Below are 22173 nucleotides of genomic sequence, written 5' to 3' on the forward strand. Positions count from 1 at the left end.
AAGTATTAGTTCCAGGACTAATGTAATGCACCATCCATGAGCTTGTAATCCCAGCTTTCAAAGTGCTTAATAAAAGTAGGCTAAAGCTCTCAAAAATAAGAGTCTGGAGTAAAGCTTTTATGTCCATATTTAGACATCTTAAGTAAGGGACCTGATTTTAGAAAAATTGCTAACTATCCTGAATACCCCATGACTTGAGGCACTGCTAAAAAGGATCTTGAGCTTGGTCCCCAATTTGAATAGTTTGGGGAGGGTTTTATTTAAGTAAATTACGGGTTGCTAAGATCCCTTAGAATTGTGTGGGAGACCAACATGGAGGGTAGGCAGAAGAACCTGAATTTAAATATGGGACAGCCGTATGCTTACTCTGCCTGCAAGTGTTTGCCTGGGAACTTTGTGCACGGTGGTTTGGAGGCTGTGGGCACACACCCTGGCATACCTGCTGGTCTGTGCCCTCAAACCCAGCACTGTATTCAAGATGGACTTTTGTTTACGGGCATGCTTGTGTTCTGTGCAGTAGAGATAACCAGTACTTGGAGAGAAGACAGCAGCGTGGGCAGTAAACTCTGTTCCAAATCCCGTGTGTTTGTCTAGGCCACTTCATCCCTGTGTGTGCAGACTGAGGTGTCTAGAGGAAAAACTGCCTCAGGTCTGCATTTGCATGCTGAAGTCAGAGCTCTGGTTGCAGCCTCGGTACACCTTTTGGAAGCGTTTAAGCCAGTTGAGATTTGAGGTGTTTTATATGTTCGTGGCTCATTCCAGTCTCCCAGTAAGTGCTGATAAATTGAAAAGAAAAAAAAAGTTACGCTAGCATGCAACCTGCATTGTCTTTTCCTGCCTTTTCATTCTTTTTTTGAAATATGATTCCATGCCAATGGTGTTCTCGATCACACTCATCATTAGAGGCAGAGTTTTTCGTGGAGAGGCAGAGTGAAGAAGCCTGGAGAGCCTGCTGTCACATTTTAGCTTTTGCATAACTGGTCTTTGGAATAGAAGTGAACAAAATTGCTTGATTCTGTTATGTCCTGGCAACCTTGAGTACCTTGAGCAGTCTTCCAACTGAGGGGTGATCAGTGCCTAGCAAGGTCAACTTTGTACAGCTGGTGTTTGCCACAGGCAAATTGTTTTGGTTTTGAGACTAGCTTTTTTCCTTGACTGCTATCAAGGTGGTAATGGGATCAGTCCATAAATGTGCCCAACTCTTGCATTTGCTGTTTTTGCTATTGTCAGGACAAACTTGAAGGCATTCAGAGTGATCTTTCCCTCAACCTGCCTTGAGGTGAGATGCTTCTCTTTCTCCTGAACAGAATGACTGGTGTCTAACTAAGCAGCTGAGGTGTCAGTTTACAAATGTGTGGGTAATAGCTCTAAAGTAAGCTTTAAACTTTTTATTGCTTGATTGGAGGGGTGGGGAGTTGTATTTGATTGGGAGCTGGAATGTTAGCCAAGCCCCCAGATAAAGACCATGAAATTCTTAGCACAGGGATCCAGAGTGCAACATGGGTTAGCTGAAAGCCAGTCATTTCCCGATGCTGAATTAAAGCTTAGACACAGTGGGTTATTTGACTAAACAAAAGCGTTGCAGCCCGAAAGCAGGATAGTGAAGCTGTTGAAATGGGTTGTCTTTGAGAAGAATTGGAAGGTCAATTGGTCAATTTTAAGGGTGAGTTTCAGCAAAGGCATGGTTGTACTCAACCCAGTCTTTCTGAGGACCTGGCATTGGTTCTTCAAAATGACTGTCAACTTCAGCTAGAGCACACAAATCGTTTTAAAATTACGCCTTACACTTTTTCTGTATATGGTAGACCATATATAGCTTTCTAACTGTTTAGAAATCTGAGGTTAGTGCATTTGATCAACCTTAGTTTTACTAGATAACGCTAAAAAGTTATTATTGTTTGGGTTTTTTAATATTACTTTCATAGTTTTGTTTAAAAGGTAAGTTGGATAAATGACTGTGAGGTTGGTAAGAAAGTACTATGGATATTTTTCTTACTTGGACCTAAATTATTGGGATTAGTTATGTATTAATACTTTATATGACCATAATGCAGCTGGATGCTGTGGTCTTGATGCTGAATTGTTTAATATACTTAGTAGCAACAAATACAGATATACATATAGACTGCTGTGACAAGATTAGTTGCTTCTGTAATTATATTAAAAAAAATTCTTACTAACATGCCTGTTTTCCATTTACTATATCACATGCTTTACATTATTTTGAAGGATCCATAGAGATGTAATTACAGGTTCCCCATTCCTGTTACTAATTAATGCATAAGAGTTATTCACTAGAAGAACAATTAAGTAGTGTGTACATGTGTTTCTGAACACAAGGTGTTTTAGGACAGAGGATTCCAAAGCTGATCTTAATCCATTTTGGACTACCAATCAGGAACACTTGTAATAATATTCTCAACTTCACTTGTTGAAAGGTGCTGTTTCTTGCAGCACTGTGAAAGAGTCTTAGATGTTTTTGATGTGTTAAACTTGCTGTAAATTAAGCAATGGCTGCTTTGGCATCTCTCCAAAGTTTGGCATGCAGTGAGGTTTCATCTAGCACCAAAAATTACTGACTTTTTAAAAAAGAAATTTGGCATCAGACACCAAAATGCCTTTTTCATCAGCAACCTACTTGCTTTAGTTGTTGCTCTTTCAGTCATCTAGCCCTTATTTATACCTCTGTAACCCATGGACAGAATGTGGTGGCTTGGCGATGGCTCTATTTCTCTGTGATGTTGATGCGTTTATTTTCCTAAACCTTCCCCACCCATCCCGCCCCTTGCCCTGCCCCGTCCTCACACCTACATCAGTGCATGCCAACCCCTTTTCCCTCACTATTTGAGGGGAGCCATTGCAACACGCTTTCCCTGCATTGAGGATGCACACATTTTTCAACTTAGCTGAAGCTTCCCTGAGGCCTGAGCTGCTCTTGTCTTCCTTGAGACTCCAAACTGATAAGCCAATTTATTGGAATGGGGTGTGGTGGTTGTTAATACTTAATTACATTAAAATCTAGTGACATGGAATAGAAAATGAAATGAAAATGAATTAGAATAGACAATAAGTATATCTGTCATTGATCAGATGCCCAGCGCGCGTACCATTAAACAGCTTGCATTGCCCTACAAGAAAACATCATCTGCATCGCAAGCTGCACATCTGATTCCTCCGATAGGAGTTTCTCAAAGGCGAAACTTAGTTGTGGTGTTCTGTTTTTTTTCCCCCCCCCCCCCTTCTAAGAGTGTTGTTGAAACACGCAGCTTGTTTGTCATGATTGTACCCTATACCAACAACGGCAAACAGTCAGTAAATTATTTATATAATTAATTTTTCATCTAAGAGGCTGCAGGCCATCTGTTGATTTGCATAAAATAGCAGCATAGTCACTGCATATCTATTTCAGTACCTTTGGAGGGAATGATATGGATAGAAAACATGTCCAACATAATACATTTTGGACAAGGACATGACATGACCACTGAATTTTCTCTATAAACACATCTGACTTGTTCTGCAGAAGAATAACCTTACATTTGAAGCCTTTGAGTGGAATTATCTGCTGGTGCCCATCAGTTTGGTTAGGTCCTGTGAAATCAAGGTAGCTAGACTAGCTTGTACTAAATGGTACAGAATCACGTTCACTATTTCACAGGCTTAATGCAGTGTTTGTAAGACGGTTGTGGTTTTGCCTTGTTCATGTAGGTGCCACTGAACTGCTGCTTCTAGCCCGCCGGACAGATTTGAGACGAATTTCCTTAGACACCCCAGATTTCACAGACATTGTTTTGCCACTGGAGGACATCCGTCATGCCATTGCCATTGACTTTGATCCTCTGGAAGGATACATCTATTGGACTGACGATGAAGTTAGGGCCATTCGCCGCTCGTTCATCGATGGGTCAGGTAGTCAGTTTGTTGTCACAGCACAGATCGCACATCCTGATGGCATTGCTGTGGACTGGGTTGCCCGAAATCTGTATTGGACTGACACTGGCACAGACCGTATTGAAGTTACAAGGCTTAATGGGACCATGAGAAAAATCTTAATATCAGAAGACCTGGAAGAGCCCAGAGCTATCGTGCTGGATCCCATGGTTGGGTGAGGAGCTGTTTGTGAGCATTTTTTTTAAATATTAGTCAGTAAAGAAGATGCCTCTGTCTACCTGTATGCAGATAATGAGATGTAATGATAAACTTCTGAGTCTTCAAAAAGAAAATACTGGGATTCTTTGAAAGTTAAGGCTTTGAGGCACAGGGACTACTGCTCTATTTTGACCACCTGGGTAGTCATCTTATATGTCTTTATGTTTTATTCTTCTGTTTAAAAATATTTTGGGGAACTGTTTGGATCTGTTTATTCTAGCTAATAGCACTGATGATGTTGTCTCGCTGAGCAGACTGATACAGGAGTTTTGTGTAAAGGGACAGCATGTTTACATGTCAATGCTTTCTGAATGGTTCAGGCACCCTTACTTGGTTAAGGAAACACATTTGGCTTAGAAAAGTCCTTTTCTGTGTGCAGTGTTGTTTTGGGGAACAATAGTCCAGAAAAAGCTATGTGAATATTGAAAGTTTGGATTTATAAGAGTTCTTAAGATTTTGTTTCCTTTGCAGGTACATGTACTGGACTGACTGGGGAGAAATCCCAAAGATCGAGAGGGCAGCGTTAGACGGCTCAGACAGAATTGTGCTGGTGAATACCTCGCTTGGCTGGCCAAATGGACTGGCATTGGATTATGCAGAAAGCAAAATATACTGGGGAGATGCCAAAACGGACAAAATAGAGGTTTGTAATGGCACCTGCATTTTTAATTCCATGGAGTTACAGAATGTAGTTACTCTGCTTTTCTAGGTGTTCAAATTCTGATATAGCTCAAAAGGGCAGTGGGATAATAGTTGATTTGTGCTTTAAGAAACAATTCAGTTTCCTCTCTGTCTTTGGGCAAGTTACTATTCTTCCCTGATTTTTCTGTGTGTAAAATGGAAAAGATATCCATGTAGTAGATCCCTCTCTTTAAGAATGCATGACAAGGATTTGTTAAATAAGTCAGTTCTTAGGTCATCAGGAAAAAAAGCTTTTTACTGGGAGTGATGTTAGTAGGTTAAAAAATTTATCTTTCATTCTCTGCACTGCTCAGCTTAGATGCTAGTAGAACATATTTTAAAGAAATAAATCTCATTTCATGTATAATTATTTGTACTCCCACAAATCCTCTGTACTTTGCATCTCCCTTGTTTTATTAGGGTTCCAGCGAGGGGATAGATTTTTCTTTCTTTCTGGTATGTTCTACTGAAACTTCTAATAGCGGCGTGGAGAAGTGCCATTGTTCTTCTCTCCTGCATTGAAAATCTTGTGTTTATTTTGTTACATAACATTTATGGAACAAACTTGACATTTATTATCTCTCTGTCAGTCTTTGAGAAAATCGTATTGTTCAGTATTTGTTCAGTTTATTATCAAAAGGCAGAAGTTTATCTAGAAGCAGAACACTTGGCTACTACCTGGTGCACAGTAGCACCATCTACCTTTGCTATAACCTGGTAGATTTACCTTTCTTTTGATGAATTACAGCTTTCCTTAGTGATTCCTTACCATTGCAAATAATTTTCAGCACTTACCATATTAGGTACAGTATCTTCTCTAGCCTTATGAAATTGCTTTATTTATTTATAACTTCAAATAAGTCAATGTGAACTTACAGTATTGTGCTGGAAGGTCACATAACTGTTTGTTCTCCTTCAGAGTCAAAGTAACTCCAATCGTGCAAGGTGAGTTGCTTTGAAACACTCCTTGGGAGAGCCTGAGGGAGCACAGGTTTTCTTTGTCCTGAAAACAAGATTTATAGTCTATAATTCACCTAACTTTATACCAGCTCTGAGAAAAGAGGGGGAAAAAGTCTTAGCTGTGCTTAGAGATTTATTTATAACAGATTGAGCACTTTAGCCCTGATACTGTCTTGGACTGGAATGTATTTTGCAAAAGGAAAGTTAGGCATTCTCCACTCTCGTGCTTGCCAAAACATTGAGATTTCTTCATGCACTTCAGTCTTACTCAGACCACCGTTCCATATTCATTAATAATGTTTCTGTTCAGTGTTGGATCATTTTGGTAGAAATTTTCATCTAGATCAGGCATGAGCTCACTGCTGCAATTCTGTCAAACTGGCTAGAACACATGATATAATGTTTATGCCAACATTACAATGTCTGTGGCAGGACAGAATATATCTGATCTGGCACAAAGTCTGCTGGGACAATTTCCATTTCATTGTTTTTAAACCAATGTGAGCCAGCAGAATGAGTTTGTTCCAGGTTGTCATGTAACATCTATGCACGGCATCAGAGAAGATTTATCATCTTAAAGTTTCAAAATTGCTAGGTGTTTTTTTTTTTTCCTATGAGGCAAGTATTAGAGTTATGATTTTACTGCTGCTGCTTTTTATAAAAAGTTAAAATTTGTTAACTCTTATCAGCATGCAGAAAATCTTGAAAAAGCCTGGCTAAAACCTTTAAAGCAACAGAGAAGAAATTCTCCCACAGTTTTTCTTTGGTGTTTTTGGATTTTAGTTTTGTTTGAGGGTTTGGGTTTGTTTGGGGTTTTTTTTATTGCAGAAGGTGTTAATTGGGGGTATGTGACAGAGATCTGTAAAATCAAGAAAATTATGTATAAGGTGTCCAGGACTTAAACACACACACACACCTTTTTTGATAGAAGAAATTGGCATTCAATAATAATACTGGCAGGTGATGGGTGCAGAACAAACAAAGGCAGAAGGTTCTTCAAACAGCGTGTGGTAAGTTGCGGAAATTGTTGTGGACGTTAAAAGCTTACATGTGTTACTGGGAAGACTGGGTAAGTCTGTGAAAGGGAATTCCACTGCCATTTACTAGAAAATGGAATTGCCTTCTGAACCACAAATCACTGAACTGTAAATTGCTGTAGAATGAATCTTCTTGAAAAGTTTCAGTACATATTTGCTTTATTATGCTATTTTGTAAGTGTAAGTTTTGATTATTTTCTGAAACAGGATACTGGGGTGGGTGGACCTTTGCATTGAACCCGTACAGCCTCTGTCTTTTCCTGTGTTGAGGCTATTCTATTCCTTGAAGGTTTGGGGAGTCTTTCTTCTGTTAGCTTGTTGCGTTAGCTTTAGGAAAAACTTCATGTGCTTCCTTAGATGTAATATTGCTGCTTGCTAACTGCACTTCAGAGGGGCAGAAATGGGTTGAAAATCAATGACCTTTGATAGTGATAGATCAGTGTCTGAGTTCAATACAGCTTCTGTAATTAATAAAGCATGGAAATGCTCTGTAGGATGAAGAGGGTGTGTTCATCCAAGAGAATGGTTCAATCTATCTACTGATCTGCTTTACTAGTAGAATCTAATCTACGTTAGTAGATACCACCACCACCCCCCCCCACCCCCCCCCCACCCCCGCCTCCAATGTGCTAAGTAATGCAAATGTAGTGCTGAGTTTCTTTACTGATGAATCTTAGTGAATCTTGTGTGGCCTATCTGTAATATTTTAGGAGAGATTGACTTTGTTACAGTAGGCTACAGAAATCTCAGGCTGCAATGACACTATCTAAATCTATGATAGCTAAAATATTACTAACATTTCAAGTCTTACCTTTTCCTCCCACTGCCTTTCTCTCCTATGGCAACCATGAATCCTGAGGAGATTTGTAACACTTTCCCTACCTTTCCCATCCATTTTTTGTATCGGTTTAGTAGAAGATGCTTTGACCTTCAGTAAATGTTTTAAACTTACCTTTGGAGAAAGGACACTGGAGGCGGCGCAACAAAAAGGATATTTGTGACAGGGTCAAAAGATGAGACTTCGAGTTGGACATCAGAATATATGCCTGGTCCCTGCTTTGCTTTTATGTGTTTGTGTATATTTGGGAGGAGGGGTAAAAGCAGGAGAAAAATGTTTGTGTATTTGCACTTTATTGCCTTTTAAATAGCTTTTCATACATGATTTTACATATATTGTGCTTTTTTTTCCTAGTATGTGGAATTCCTCAGGACCATTATTTAATTGCAGCACTACCAAAATTAGTGTTTCTTGTAAGCTATGTTTCTCGTTTGTTTATGCTACATATGAGCTTTTATTATTTATTTTTTACACACTGATTCATGCTATGCTGTTCTGGAGCCCCCAGACGATAATAAAGCATCAGCAGGGGTTAATGGAGACTGGTAGGGGGTACAGCAGGGAGCTTTTGTTCCCATTTTATCTGGCAGCCTGCAGCAGGCAGAAGCAGGCTGTGGCTCAACAGCTTCGTCATTTATCTCGGTCAGGTTTCACTGCTGATAAACTTCTATTGAAATGGATGGCTGCTATTGTGCTTACCAGTAGGGAAGATTTCTCATTGACTTGCTACAGGTTTAAAGCATTTTCCTGCCGTGCTATGAGGTTAAAAATGTATGATCTGCTCTGTTGAATTGGTCTTATGTTTTCCTGCTCAAGTGAATATTTGTCTTCTGAGCACGTATGCTACCTGTTTTAAGGCATAGGTTGGATTTAAAATGGTCAGCAAAGCTTGTATTGATAAAGCAATTATAAATGGCTGCGTGCATGTGTGGCTGTGTGCGTTAAGAGGAAATAATGATGATATGGCTGATTTCTCACAATTTTTCAGTCTTTGCTTCATTTTTCTTTATTCATCTTCTATCCTATTCTCCATTCTCAGAGCCAGAGATGACACCCACTTACACCTACTAGTGGTGAGTTTAAAAAAAGGAGACTCTGCCTCCTATACAGATCTGACCATTATCTAGTGATTTTTGAGTGCAGCTCTAACTTGAAGTGTTTCTGCATTCCCAAATCTATTAGCTGTGCCTGGCATTACTGTCTCTAATCCTCATGATTAATATGGAAAGTCTTATACCCTGCTGTTTTTCAGCATAAGTTCACACAAGTCTTCAGAACCCAGCCTTGTCGGACAACAGAAAGCGGATGCTGCTAAGACTTTTTTGAGCACAAAAATCTTGAACAGAGAGGACCTTTTTGTCTTTGACCCAGGAGCTAATAGCTTGGCATCTAGAGAATGCTCTAATTCATATTCTAATCCTGAAATTGCAGGGCTACATTTTCCTCCGATGACAACTCCCTCAATTTTACCACCACCCTAATAAGGAAATTTTGTTTTCTAAGCATTCACCATTTATTTTCTGGCTGGGAAATTTTGTCTCATAGCATTAGTCTTTGTACTGTGAAATGCTGATGACTTGTAAGCCTGATTACTGATCCTACCCCATCCACCCTACTTTGAAGCAGAGGTATGAAAATTGAGAAGCAGAAAGCATTGAATTCCTAGCTGTTGAACACAGCTGCTTTTGTGTACTTGCATTAAGCTTTTGCAGGTATGAGAAGTAAGGTAGTTGAAACAAATACTTGAAGTTGTTTTGCTGTTTAATTTTGCCCACAATTGTTTGTCCACCTGGTTTGGATATTTGTGGTGCTTGGGAACTTCATCCAGCAAAGAACAGCAAGTATGTGCTGCAGAGGGTAGTAGGGGCAGATCCCTCTCCTCCATCCCAGTTTCAGAAATGTAAAGCTTGCTTTGGGAATTTCCAGCTATTTCTTAATGCCCGCTAGGCCTCCATTAACAAAAATGAGAGATTTTTAAAATGAGTAGTAGAGTAAGGGCTTATTTTTAAAAAAAAAAAAGTAGTTTATACTTTGTATAATTTCTATTTGGGAGGTTTGTTTTGAACTTCTGAGTGAACTTAGGGAAGAATTAAATTTGATATGTAGACCAAGACAGGAAAACTACATTACAAAGCAAATGAATGACAGCCACAGACCACATATTAGTAAGGTCTCCTGACTGTCAAAGAACTGAATACAAGAATTTGAGTGGCCTCTTATCTGTGGACCCCAAATGGTGAGCCAGGACCTCCTGACATTGTAAGCTTATTATTAAAAAAAACCCCAAACAGTTAAATTCCTTTTTTGCTTTGGCTTTTGAGCATGGTGCTACAGAATTATCACTTAAGCATGTACCTTCTGCAGATGTTCACAGTGTTTTAATGTAAAAGTAAAAAAGAAGAAACACATTTAAAACACCCATGCCAGTTTTAATTCAGGAACATTAAAATTCAACTTTTTATTGCTTTTGATAAATTGAGAGTATCTAAATAAAACCAAAATGTGAAGAGTTTGATTACTGAGATGCCCATTACAAATTACTTTTGCTGACAAGTTCTCAGAGAAGTCCTGAGGGATCTGCTATCAACAGGCTGTCATGCTTACTGGAACAGGGAGGGGTTCCCAGTACCTCGCAAAAGAAAGAGGATACTGAGGGAAGGTTTTGAGTAGATAAAGCCAGAACTCTTGTCCAAGAGTAACCTGATTCTGTGATCTGCATACCAAGCATGGTATTTTTCTAAGATGTGAAATGACTGCCCTAAAAATTATATGATATTACAGAAGACTTTGATATTCAGTTTTAAAACGGTTCTTGTGTCATAGATCTGCATTTCTCCTTGAAATCTGTGGGTGGTTTTCATTTAATGCGATGTAGATACCTTCAGCTCGGTAAGTTGCCTTATGTTGCCTTTATAGAAAACGTTAGAAATCAGCACTTCTGCAGTGTGCCTCGCTTTACCCTAAAGTAAATGTTTAGAATAGATTGGATGAGTCCTATTCTAAAAGCACCTATTCTTTTCTGTTAACTCTAAGGAGAGCCTGGAGTGGCCATGTCAGAGGCAGATGCCTGCACTTGAGACACATTGGAGCAGAAAGTTCCGCTGGCTTCTATAACCTTTTTGCACATTATCATTAATAGTAAAAGTTTACCTTTCTCAGGCTTGGTTGTTGCTTATATCTGTGCCACTTGACTGAGACTTTCCATGTTGGAAATTCAGAGATGTTTCTTACAAGCTTTGCTAACAGATGAGCAGTCCTGTTTTGCAATGCTAGCACTCTAAACTTCATGGCTCTCAATGGCCCAGCATGGAGCTGGTTGAAGTACAACATTTGGATCCCACCAATGTGTCATACGTGCCTCCTAGGTTTTTCCCACTGGAGTTAGGAAATTGTATTTTAGTTTATGCTGTTCTCTCATCTAGAAAGTAACAAGCTTCTACTGGCAGTCAGTATCAGTTACCTGAGGGAAAACACAAAAATCCCTCAAACTAAAACAGCCAGAGCCATCAACTGACCTCACCAAGTCTGGCATACTTAAAATAGTATTTAAAGGCAACCTGGGGACCAATGTGAAGAGATATTGAGCTACCTCCTGCAGTTCTGATTCAGCTGAGTGCTGTTTGTCAGTCTGCTATTATCCCTTACTCTTCAATACTCTAGCTTTTTTTTTCTTCTCCCAAGCTTAGCGGTATTACTGTATGTATTGAGTTTGCATGGCAAGGTTTTGGTAGCAGGCAGGGGGGAGGGCTACAGGGATGGCTTCTGAGAGAAACTGCTAGAAGCTTCCCCTGTGTCCAACAGAGCCAACAGCAGCCGGCTCTAAGAGGACCTGCCGCCAGCCAAGGCCGAGCCCATCAGCGATAGTGGTAGCACCTCTGGGAGAACATAGTTAAGAAGGAAAGAAAAGTTGCTGGGACAGACAGAAACCGCAGCCAGAGGGAGGAGTGAGAACATGTAAGAGAAGCAGCCCTGCAGACCCCCAGGTCAGTGAAGAAGGAGGGGGAGGAGATGCTCCAGGTGCCGGAGCAGAGATTCACCTGCAGCCCATGGGGAAGACCGTGGTGAGGTAGGCTGTCCCCCTGCAGCCCATGGAGGTCCACGGTGGGGCAGATATCCACCTGCAGCCCAGGGAGGACCCCACGCCGGAGCAGGTGGGTGTCCAAAGGAGGCTGTAACCCCGTGGGAAGCCCACGCTGGAGCAGGCTCCTGGCAGGACCTGTAGCCCCGTGGAGAGGGGAGCCCACACTGGAGCAGGTTTTCTGGGAGGACTTGGGACCCCACGGGGGACCCACGCTGGAGCAGTCTGTGAGGAACCACAGCCCGTGGGAAGGACTCACATTGGAGAAGTCTGTGGAGGACTGTCTCCCGTGGGAGGGACCCCACGGTGGAGCAGGGGAAGAGTGAGGAGTCCTCCCCCTGAGGAGGAAGGAGCAGCAGAGAGAATGTGCAATGAACTGACCTCAACCCCCATTCCCCATCCCCCTGCGCTGCTGGTGGGGAGGAAGTGGAGAAAATTGGGAGTGGAGTTGAGCCTGGGAAGGAGGGAGGGGTGGGGGGAACGTGTTTTTAAGCTATGGTTTTATTTCTCATTAGCCTACTCTGGCCCATTGGTAATATATTAAGTTAATTTTCCCCAAGTCGAGTCTGTTTTGCCCATGAGGGTAATTAGTGAGTTACCTCTCCCTGTATTTATCTCAACTCATGAGCCTTTCACTTTATTTTCTCTCCCCTGTCCAGCTGAGGAGGGGAGTGATAGAGTGGCTTTGAAGGGCACCTGGTGTCCAGCCAGGGTCAGCTCACCGCACCAAACAAAAAAAATTGTACTGACTGTGGACCTGGGCTTCTGCAGAAGCATTCATGTGACCTTGTGATCCCTCTCAATAATTATTCAGCTTGCTTTACACAGGCTTTTCATTTTGCTCTGAGATTTTGTAGACCTAACCTAAACTTTTTTCTGATACCATTCATGATGTTGTAACTTTGCAAAGGTCTGTGAGAAAAGGATTATAAGAAAGTTAATAACTTTTATTAGGCAGTTAAATACATATGGTGGAAAAACAAGCTTCTGGATATGCAGAGACCCTTGGAATTGAAGTGATTAGTGAAGGGAGCAGTTGAATCAACTTAATAGCTTACTGTCACCAAAAGTGGAAAGTATCCCAGAGCCCTCCCTTAGCTTTGCACTGGCTGAGTCACTCATTGGGCTGTTCCCTGAACCACTTGGACTTGCTAAAACAGCAGAAAACTCTCCACATTTTTTCCCTCTTCAAAAAAATTTAATTGTAGTTGCGTATGGAGGAGTCTGGAAAGCACAAAGTTAGCTATAGAGGAAATTAAAAATAAGAAGTTCCTGGGGCAAGCTACTGAAAGGAAGTATCTTGGGAGGGAAGAGGAGAGAACAGAGGCCTTTGCCCATGTGCAAGAGCATTAGAAGTTGTGTTGCCAAACTTAATCTTGTAAAACTGTCCCCCAAACCACTGTGATGGTTCAGGTTGGTCTTGGCTAGTCATCTTTGCTTCCTGCGAAGCCTGTGTACAGTTGCTCATACGACTTAGTTGACAAATGGTAAGTTGCAAATGACAGTAATTAGCTTCCTTTGTACCCCTATAGCCTATGCCCATGTAACAGAACACCCTCTGACTGTTGCCATTCCACCCTATGTATTCATGTACCAAAATTAATTTCCATAGCCAGGCATCTTTATTCACCTGTTTTACCACTGAATCTTCTCACATGAGCCTCTTTCTTTCCTGTGAAAACCTCTCTTCTTATCCTGTTCGTCACTTCAGCTCCATTTTTTTGTCTTGGCCTGTTCTTTACAAATTCAGGGCTTTTTGTATTGTATGAGATTCCGTAGGAGATGTCGTATTTGATTGTCACAATGGTTATAAACTCCTTTCCCTGCCTGCTTGTCACTTCACCTGACTTGAGCCGTTTCATTGAAAACCCAACCAATTGTTTCTAAAATATAATTCCATCGAGAAAACAATTCTGCTGTTGGCACTGATTGATCAGTGAGCTGGGAAAGTTGTCCTATTGTGAAAGAAATGAGCTTGTAACAGTGTCTGTAGCATGATAGAAAGGGCTATTTATGAAGTTAATCTCTATTCTGTTTTTACATATTTATCTTCACTGCAGTCCTATTAGGAATATTATCCATGCTCAGGAAAAATATATTTTGAACTCTTTGGAAAAATTATTAGAGCTCAGAAGAAAATTGAGGGTGCTGGGGAACTGTTAAATTAGAAATTGGTAATGGCTATTATAAAACAATTAACAGTAAGAAATTGTGGAGTTGGCTGGAAGCATTTGGTTTCTGAAGCAAATATAAAGGGTTCCAGGTATCCCTTCTGCTGATGTCTCAGAATTTCACTGCAGTGAAGAGATGACTTCCCATTTCATATCTAAAACATTACTTAACGTTTTGGATTTGAAGGAAAATGCTTTTAACAGTAAGTTAATGACACTGACAGAATAATTTCCTCAAGCTGAGTTTAAAGTTTCAGTTGCTCAGTCAAAGAGAATATAGTTGATAAGGACTTTTCTTTCTTAGAGGGGAAGACTAATAAAACTGGAAATTTAGACAAGGTGTCCCTTTTTTCCTCTCTTAGAGCTGCTGTTTTATGGTAGACACATGTGTTAACTGTATGATGTTACTGCAGCCATAACAGTAAAATCATTCTGGTCTGTTCTGTTTATGTTGCTTAAAGAAGCAAGTTGAAAATACATAGTTCTCAAACCCAGTCTGAAAAAATGCTAATGTAATGTTCAGAAGGCATTCGAACTATCTTTTATTTTTGAGATGCTGCCCCAGTTTTCTTTTTTCCTTAACCAAATAAATTTAATGAGTTAGTGTTGTTTTTCACTTTTCTGATATAGTAAGATTCATGTACATTTAGGTAGAAGATGAACAGTCATATCCTTGATTAGCAGTGTTGTGAACTGAGTCAATATGTGTTGCATCAAACTAACAGCTCATGTAAGTATTTATCATTGGATAATCAGGGCTGAAGTAACTAAGCCTAAACCTTGAATATTCCTAAACTATTTCAGGTATAATGCAAGCCTTGTTCAAGATGTTTTTCCATGGTATGTTGAAATATCTGGGATATATATATTGAATTCAGTGTTTCGCAGCTGTCTTACAGTAATACTTCTTTGCAATCTTCTTATGCAGATCAGTGTTCATGATCAAACTCATGAGAAATTCACCTTTTCGCCTCATTGTTTTTAGTTGTATCCATTCCTAAAGTGCATTAGTGTGACCCATGTTGAAATCGTGAAGGTGGTAATGCTTTCTGATGTTTTTCTGCTGTCTTTCAAACTATTGCAGGAAACCCAACTTGTCATTAGAATGACTCAAGAGTTTAAGGTCTGCTCAGGAAGAGTTTACCTTTTTTTCTGTGGCATTTCCTTCATGTAAGTCTGTGCCAAATGGCTGGGGTGTTTTTCATGTGGTAAGGTAAACCATAACTATATATCTGAGAGTATATTTCAACATGTACCAACAAAACAACAAGTTAGTGTGTTCTGCGTTTGTGGGACACGTGACATGGAAGGCATTGCCACCAAGTCAGAACACTCTTATTCCTTATCCATTCAGAAGGAAAATAAATGCTACAATTGCGTCCTTCCTGTGAGTCAGTGGGGAGAGATGGTTTCCACCTGTGGTCCCTGCTAGAAATTTTGTAGAGCTGGCGCAGTGATGGCAGTAGTACTTGAGCAGGGCAACTGAGGTCCTGTATATTAAGTGGGATCTCCTGCCCTCTCTGAGGATCAGGAAGCTGCTTCTGGTAAAGGTGCTGAAGTTCAGGAACCAATAGATTATCCAAAAATTGGCTGTCAATTTTAAAAATCAGGACTTAAGTTCAAGTTATTCTTATTTTGTTATGTTTGTATCTGAAATTAGAGCAGTTTATGGATTTTACTGGAGGAAGTTGTTTGTTTGGGGTTTTTAGGGTTTTCTTTTACTGATGCGTATATCTGTGAAATAAATGAAGTTCTGGCAGTGTTCTGTAGTGTGGCTGGGGGCTTTCAGTCCATCACAGAGGCGTATTCCACTCTTGTAAGTAATCTTTAGTTTTTCGAAGATACAGAGTTAGCAGCCGTTGTTTATAAATTTTCATTGATTATTAACTTCCTCTGTTCCAGTCATCCTGAGAGGGAGCTTTGCATGCATGATACCTACCTGCTCCCTGATTATTTATAGCTACATCCAAAAGAGGAGGCACAAAAGAAGACCCAGGAAACTACAAGCCCATTAACCTTACTTCAGTCCCTGGAAAGAGTTCTAGAAACTTGCAAGCCAAATGAAGCAGGTGATTGGGAAAAGCCAACACAGATTTACTAAGGGCAAATCATGCCAGACTAATCTGATCACCTCCTACAACAAAATAACATTTTCTGTCGGCATGGGGAGAGCAGTGGATGTTGTTTACCTGGACTTCAGCAAAGCGTTTGACACTGTTTCCCACAGCCTCCTCCTAGACAAACTGTCAAGATACAGACTGGATGGGTGGTCTGTGAGATGGGTAGGGAATTGGCTCACAGGCCACGCTCAGAGGGTGGTGATCAGTGCTTTTGATTCAAGTGGCAGCCTGTCACAAGTGGGGTCCCCCAGGGTTCAATACGGGGCCCCACACTGTTCAATAGTTTCATAAATGATCTGGATGATGGGACTGAAAGCACCCTCACCAAGTTTGCTGATGATACTAAACTGGGTGGTGAGGTGGATGTGTCAGAAGGGAGAGCCATCTTCCAGAAAGACCTGGACAGGCTGGAAGAGTGGGCTAGCAAGAACTATGGAAGTTTAACAAAGACAAGTGCAAGGTCCTGCACACCGGGTGACATAACCCAAAAGCCCAGTACAGGCTAGGATCTGTGTGGCTCGGGAGCAGTCTTGCTGAAAGGGACCTGGGGGTCCTGGTGGACAGCAAGCTGAACATGAGTCTAGTGTGCTGCTGCAGCAACAAAGGCAAATCGGATCCTGGGCTGCATCCACAGGGGCATTGCTAGCAGAGATACAGACATGATCATCCCACTCTACTTGGTGCTCGTCAGGCTGCACTTAGAGTACTGTGTCCAGCTCTCGTCCCCACAATTCAAAAAAGATGCAGACAGACTGGAGAGGGCCCAAAGGAGAGCCACAAAGATGATCAAAGGGCTGGAGAATCTGTCCTATGAGGAGAGACTGAAGGATTTAGGTCTTTTCTCCCTGGAGAAGAGAAGGCTCAGGGGGGACCTCATCACAGTTTTTTTTCAGTACTTAAAGGGCAGCTACAAGGAGGATGGAAGCTCTCCCTTCACAAGAAGCCACATGGAGAGGAGAGGAGCAACTGGTACAAGTTACACTGGGGGAGGTTTCATCTCAATATAAGAAAGAAATATTTTACAGTGATTCACTGGAATACCTCCTGAGAGATGTGGTGGAGTCCCCATCACTGGAAGTTTTCAAGATGTGACTGGACAAGATGCTAGATAATCTCATCTAGGCTCCCTTTCCCACAAAAGGTTGGACCAGATGATCTTTCAAGGTCCCTTCCAACCTCGGCTGGTCTATGATTCTGTGGTTCTACATCGAAAATTAAACTGTTCTTTTGAGTTAGGATGAAAGGTAACTTTGCACACTGTCACCCTGCTTCTGGCACTAGGTTAACCATGAGTAAATCGTATTGGGTTTGTCTGACATTCTCCCAGATTGACATTGGAAAGTGTGTTCTTTCCAGAGCCTGGGGGCTGTCTTCTCCTCCGGGAGTCGTCAGTATTGAGGCTGTCTGGCACCTTGTGGAACTGGGCTCTTATGTTTGATATTGATCTAAATATGGCCCGATAGGGACAGACAGTTTGTATTATTAGCATCTCCTCAGTGCTGTGGATATAAGCTACTGTACATCTGCTGAGTCTCTACTGCCAGGCTCCTTGGTCCGCTAGACCTGAGCAGGCTGCTAGCCTGCATAGCTTTGCCAGGCTTCCAGCACAAGCTCTAACCAGAGCTGAATGTTATTTTTGCAAATGGGGTAGGTATAATGATTGAGCTCTAGACTTAAGCCAATCAAATGACAAGTGTAAACTACCGTACATTCAAATCCCAGAGTATCAAAAAGGTAAGTTCACTGTATTAGCCTATTTATCACAGTTATTACTGGTATTTGAGAGTGAATTGAATCCAGGGTATCTGACAGCAAGAAAGACCCTTAGAATATATATATATATGTCACTGTGCAATCCAGTCTGTAACTTTAAAATAGAAGTAATGCTTCAAAGTTGTTATTTTATGTTCCTGCTGACCATTAGGTACAGCATCTTAAAAAGTAAGCACATTTTCAGCATTAATTAATTTATTTTGAATAAGCTGTATTTTCATGAGGCCGTAGGTTTGCATTCAATATTGTTCTAGGATAAGCAAAGCCCTTATCCTGCAGGCAGGATATCTGGTATTTTTTCTGAGGCCATTTAATTTTTGTACTTTGTTTTATTTTTTTTTCATGAAACTACTTGCTCTTTCAGTAAAGGTAGTGTTTGTGGTTGCACCACATCTGTTTCCTGTTGTAGTCTATATTCTCACTGTGGTTTGCAGTATTCAGAATGGCCTCAGAATGTGAAACCCACACCACATTGTGGTTAAAAACAGCATAAACCACTGGAGACACTGCCTCATAGCAGCAGAAGGTGGGTTTCTCATACAGGGGATTCTGTAGGGATAGGCTTCACTGTGATGAGCTGACCCATGTGGGGCTGAAGAAGGGGGATGAATGTGTAAAGCAGTATTGCCTGGGACTCAGTTGTCATGTGAATTCCAGGATGTGAAAAGGCGATGCTGAAATCCTTAGAAATTGGTTGATTAGTGATTGTTTCTTTTTGCTTGTGCTTACTATATGTATCATCCCTACATCCCTTGCCACTCTTGTTCTGCCTTACACCGAACTGTTTGGTTCTGTAGCTTATCGATGAAATTATATTCAAATCTCCTGAAACACAGCCAAGGCAGACAATGTGGTGCCATGGAACTATGCATATGGTGGTACCTGGCTGCCAGTGAGCAGATGTTTTTATTAAGTAATATTGCACAGATGTGCTCAGGTAAGATTGCAGTGGGAGTAGGGTAGTAGGTATGTGTAAGTACTTTTAGATAGGCGGCTGTTTTGTTTACGTGACGTAAACCTGTCTTTCAAAATAACCTGTATGTGGCAAAACAAAAATTAATTAAAAGCAGATACTTAATCCTTCTCTTTTCCTGACTTTCTTTCAGTATAAGAGAAAGCTTATTTGAACAGCTCCCGTTTTAAAGTTTGCCAAAGAAAGTTTATCTCGCACCATACACCTTCCAGCTAATTCTCTTTGCCAGTAGTTAAGCATCCCCTTAAACATAGAAGCTTCTTCCTTTTATAAGTACAAGGCAAAAAGTGTAGTATCTAAAGATACTGCATTCTGATAGTGGTGTCTTAGTGGTTATTACTGTGTGGTTTTAGTTGATTTGCTCTGCAACATCTATCCATTCTGTGTATCTTTTTGGTCTGCTTAGCAAGCACTAATTGCCATATATTAATTAGTTGCAAGCAAATGGCTTATCTCTGTAGTTTAAGGGGGAGGGGGAAACAAGTCATCACAGAAATGCAAGATGACTGTGATATGAGAAAATGGGTGGTAGACAAAAGGGGATGACTAGTTTGGCTTGGAGGTGGTGATGGTTTCTTGAAGGGATGGTGGGCTTAAGGACTGTAACTCACAGTTTGTCTTACAGATGTTAAATGTGTCCCTGGATCTAAAGTTAGCCATTAGTCTGTTGTTTAGCAACCTCGTTTATCAAAACAGAGTGTAGGAGGCATGCTGCTAGGAATTGAGAGAGCCAGCAGATGCTGAAATTTTCTGAAGTAGAATAAATGGAATAGCAGGGCTTGTTTTTGAAAGGAACTCCAGAAATTAGGCAATTATGCTGGGCTCTGGGCCCAGCTAAACAATCTGTGATAGGAAAAGCTATGTTTGGATTTGGTTATCAGTGTAAAGGACATAAGTTACAGCTTTAGGATGGTAAATGCACTACAGCGCAAAGTGAAGCTGCAAGTACTGCTCTTGACTTTCTAAAGGACCTTAGTGAGAATGCAGGGGAAAAAAAACATTTCACCAAGTAATGCTCACCTTATTTTTGTGATTTGTGGGCATTAGTGCATTTGTAGAAGCATGCCGTATATGCTACTAGACTGAAGATTTTTTGGTAAGCCAATTTCACAGAGTTATTATGAGCGTTTTTAAAAAAAGTAAATACAGAGCTTAGTCCTACAAACCAGCAAGTATGCAGACCCCCTTTCATTTTTCTGTTGGAAATGTGCACATAAAGATTCAATTCCCATTCTAACATACTGAGAGTAAGTGCAGTAATGTTGGGAAGTTTATGACCAGGAATAGTTTTAAGGAGAAATTGAATTACTGTGAAGATTATATCATTTTCTTCCACTTTTTTAGTGAACTTAAGAATATTTTATTAATATGCATATTATACTGTATGCTGCGAAGGGTATAGGTTTCAGTTCTGTTTCTCTATTCTTTTCCTCCCTCCCTCCCCATCTGTGCTTGGGTTAGAGAAAAGGTAGGAATTGCTCCAAACTAGCCTTCTCATTTCTCAGGAGATTGGAAATCCTTCTGACCACAAAACATCATCCATCTAGCCAGAGTTACCAAACCATTTGATCCTGAAGCTTCTCATTCCTCCCATGGCTCAAACCAAAAGACTTGTGCAATGACAAGTCATGCAGACTTGTCTATGGCTAGTGTAATTCCACAAGGCAAGTGAGAGAGATTTGGAAACGGTGATCTAGTAAGTTACTCTTTTTCCAGTCCTTAACTTGGAACATCCTTGGGTAGTGGGAAGGATGTTTTAATGTTTCTGAGATTAGTATGCTACCTTGAATTTTGTGAGTCACGTTGTTTTGGGAAGTTTTCACATTAAGGTTGTTTGTTCTGTTTCATTGTTCTTTTTTTGGAAGTATACGTGCTGTAAAATTGAACTGTAAACTTGAAACAAGCAGAAGTATTTCAGAAGAAACTTTTCTGTAGAATTGCAATGCTGAATAATTTTTAAGCTTCTCTTAAAAGACAGGACTCTCTTCACTCCTGTCAGTATGGTACTTTTTATAATACTTGGCATTCATAAGGTACTTGATCACTTGAACATGCATACATATGTTTAATCCTTTCAGTGCCTCTTTGAGGAAGTTAGGTATTACTTCTTTTTAGCAGTAGAGAAAAATGACACAGTAAATTCAAGTGTCTTGATCAAAGGTATGCAATTATTTACAGACTATTACTGTTCCTTCTGGTACAAAAAATACTGAACTTAATTTTGAAGAATGTAAAACTGGTTCTTTATTCAGACTTGGGAATATACATTCTGGGAAGCAAACAGTCAAGAAGATCTACAGAATATGTTTGTGTGGGGCGTCCTCTTATTGCTATCTGTAACCGGGGCAAAGCTCACTTGGGAGGGACTGTGGACTACAAGATGCTGAGCCAGGACTCCTTGACATTGTAAGCTTGTCTTTGTTCATGTAAAACACAGTGTCCCCCATTTAAAACTAAACCAAGAGACACAAGTCAGAAACGAGAGAGGCAGGCAACATATAACAGGCACACGTAATATTAGTTCCTAAAGCAAATATAAGGAATGTGGTGTCATAATTTCACATTATGATCATCTTATGAGACTAGCCTTATACGTAAGGGATCCTCCATGGCTTTTAGAGTAAGCACCTGTTGAAATACGGGGGGAGGGGGAGGGGGGGTGTTGGGTATTAGACTGCTGTGTAACATTGATAACATTTTAATGGCTAGGAGATTATTTTTTAATTTGAAGTCTAAGTGTGGAGCAGCTAGTTAATTAATGTCTGATAAATAGTGACAGTTTTATTCTGTATATGTATTAAGTTTGTGTATATCCATAGGTCATGAATGCTGATGGAACTGGGAGAAGAGTTCTGGTGGAGGACAAGTTGCCTCACATCTTTGGATTCACATTGTTGGGAGACTACGTTTATTGGACAGACTGGCAAAGACGCAGTATTGAACGTGTGCATAAGCGCACAGCAGAAAGAGAGATCATCATAGATCAACTGCCAGATCTAATGGGCTTGAAAGCTACAAATGTCCGCCAGATAATTGGTGAGTGAGACTACTAATCAGGGAAGTAAAATGAAATAGAAAATTTTAGCAGTGCTTTTCTGTAGGTATCACTTTATACCAGGTCAGATTTTTAGAAATGAGCAGAATCCAGTTCTATTACATGATAACTGCGGGCCGCAGTTTGATGGGATGGGGAAGGTCTTTTGTGAGGTGCTTCAGTTCTCTATACTTGGAAGAATGTCAAGTTGGAAAACAGCCAGGCACCTCCCCAAAATGGGTAATTTTCTGCTGCTTAGGGAGTTGGAACAGCTCATAGGTCTGAACAACCCTGGGTCCAGTAAGGGGAGAAGAAGGATCATGGAAAATGAGAACTTCTCTTTGTAACAGCCAGCTATT

General features: G+C 40.6%; 1 protein-coding gene across 1 annotated transcript in view; it reads left to right on the forward strand.

The window, feature by feature from the left end:
* The window catches only part of LRP6 (LDL receptor related protein 6), a 131127-nt gene that overhangs the window by 71065 nt on the left and 37889 nt on the right, over nt 1-22173 (forward strand). The window contains exons 6-8 of the mRNA XM_075051779.1: nt 3709-4105; nt 4621-4792; nt 21600-21816. Coding sequence (XP_074907880.1) covers nt 3709-4105; nt 4621-4792; nt 21600-21816 — 786 coding nt within the window. The remainder of the gene's footprint in view (nt 1-3708; nt 4106-4620; nt 4793-21599; nt 21817-22173) is intronic.

This window comes from Buteo buteo, chromosome 19 (assembly GCF_964188355.1).
Source record: "Buteo buteo chromosome 19, bButBut1.hap1.1, whole genome shotgun sequence".
Classification (NCBI taxonomy): Eukaryota; Metazoa; Chordata; class Aves; order Accipitriformes; family Accipitridae; genus Buteo; species Buteo buteo.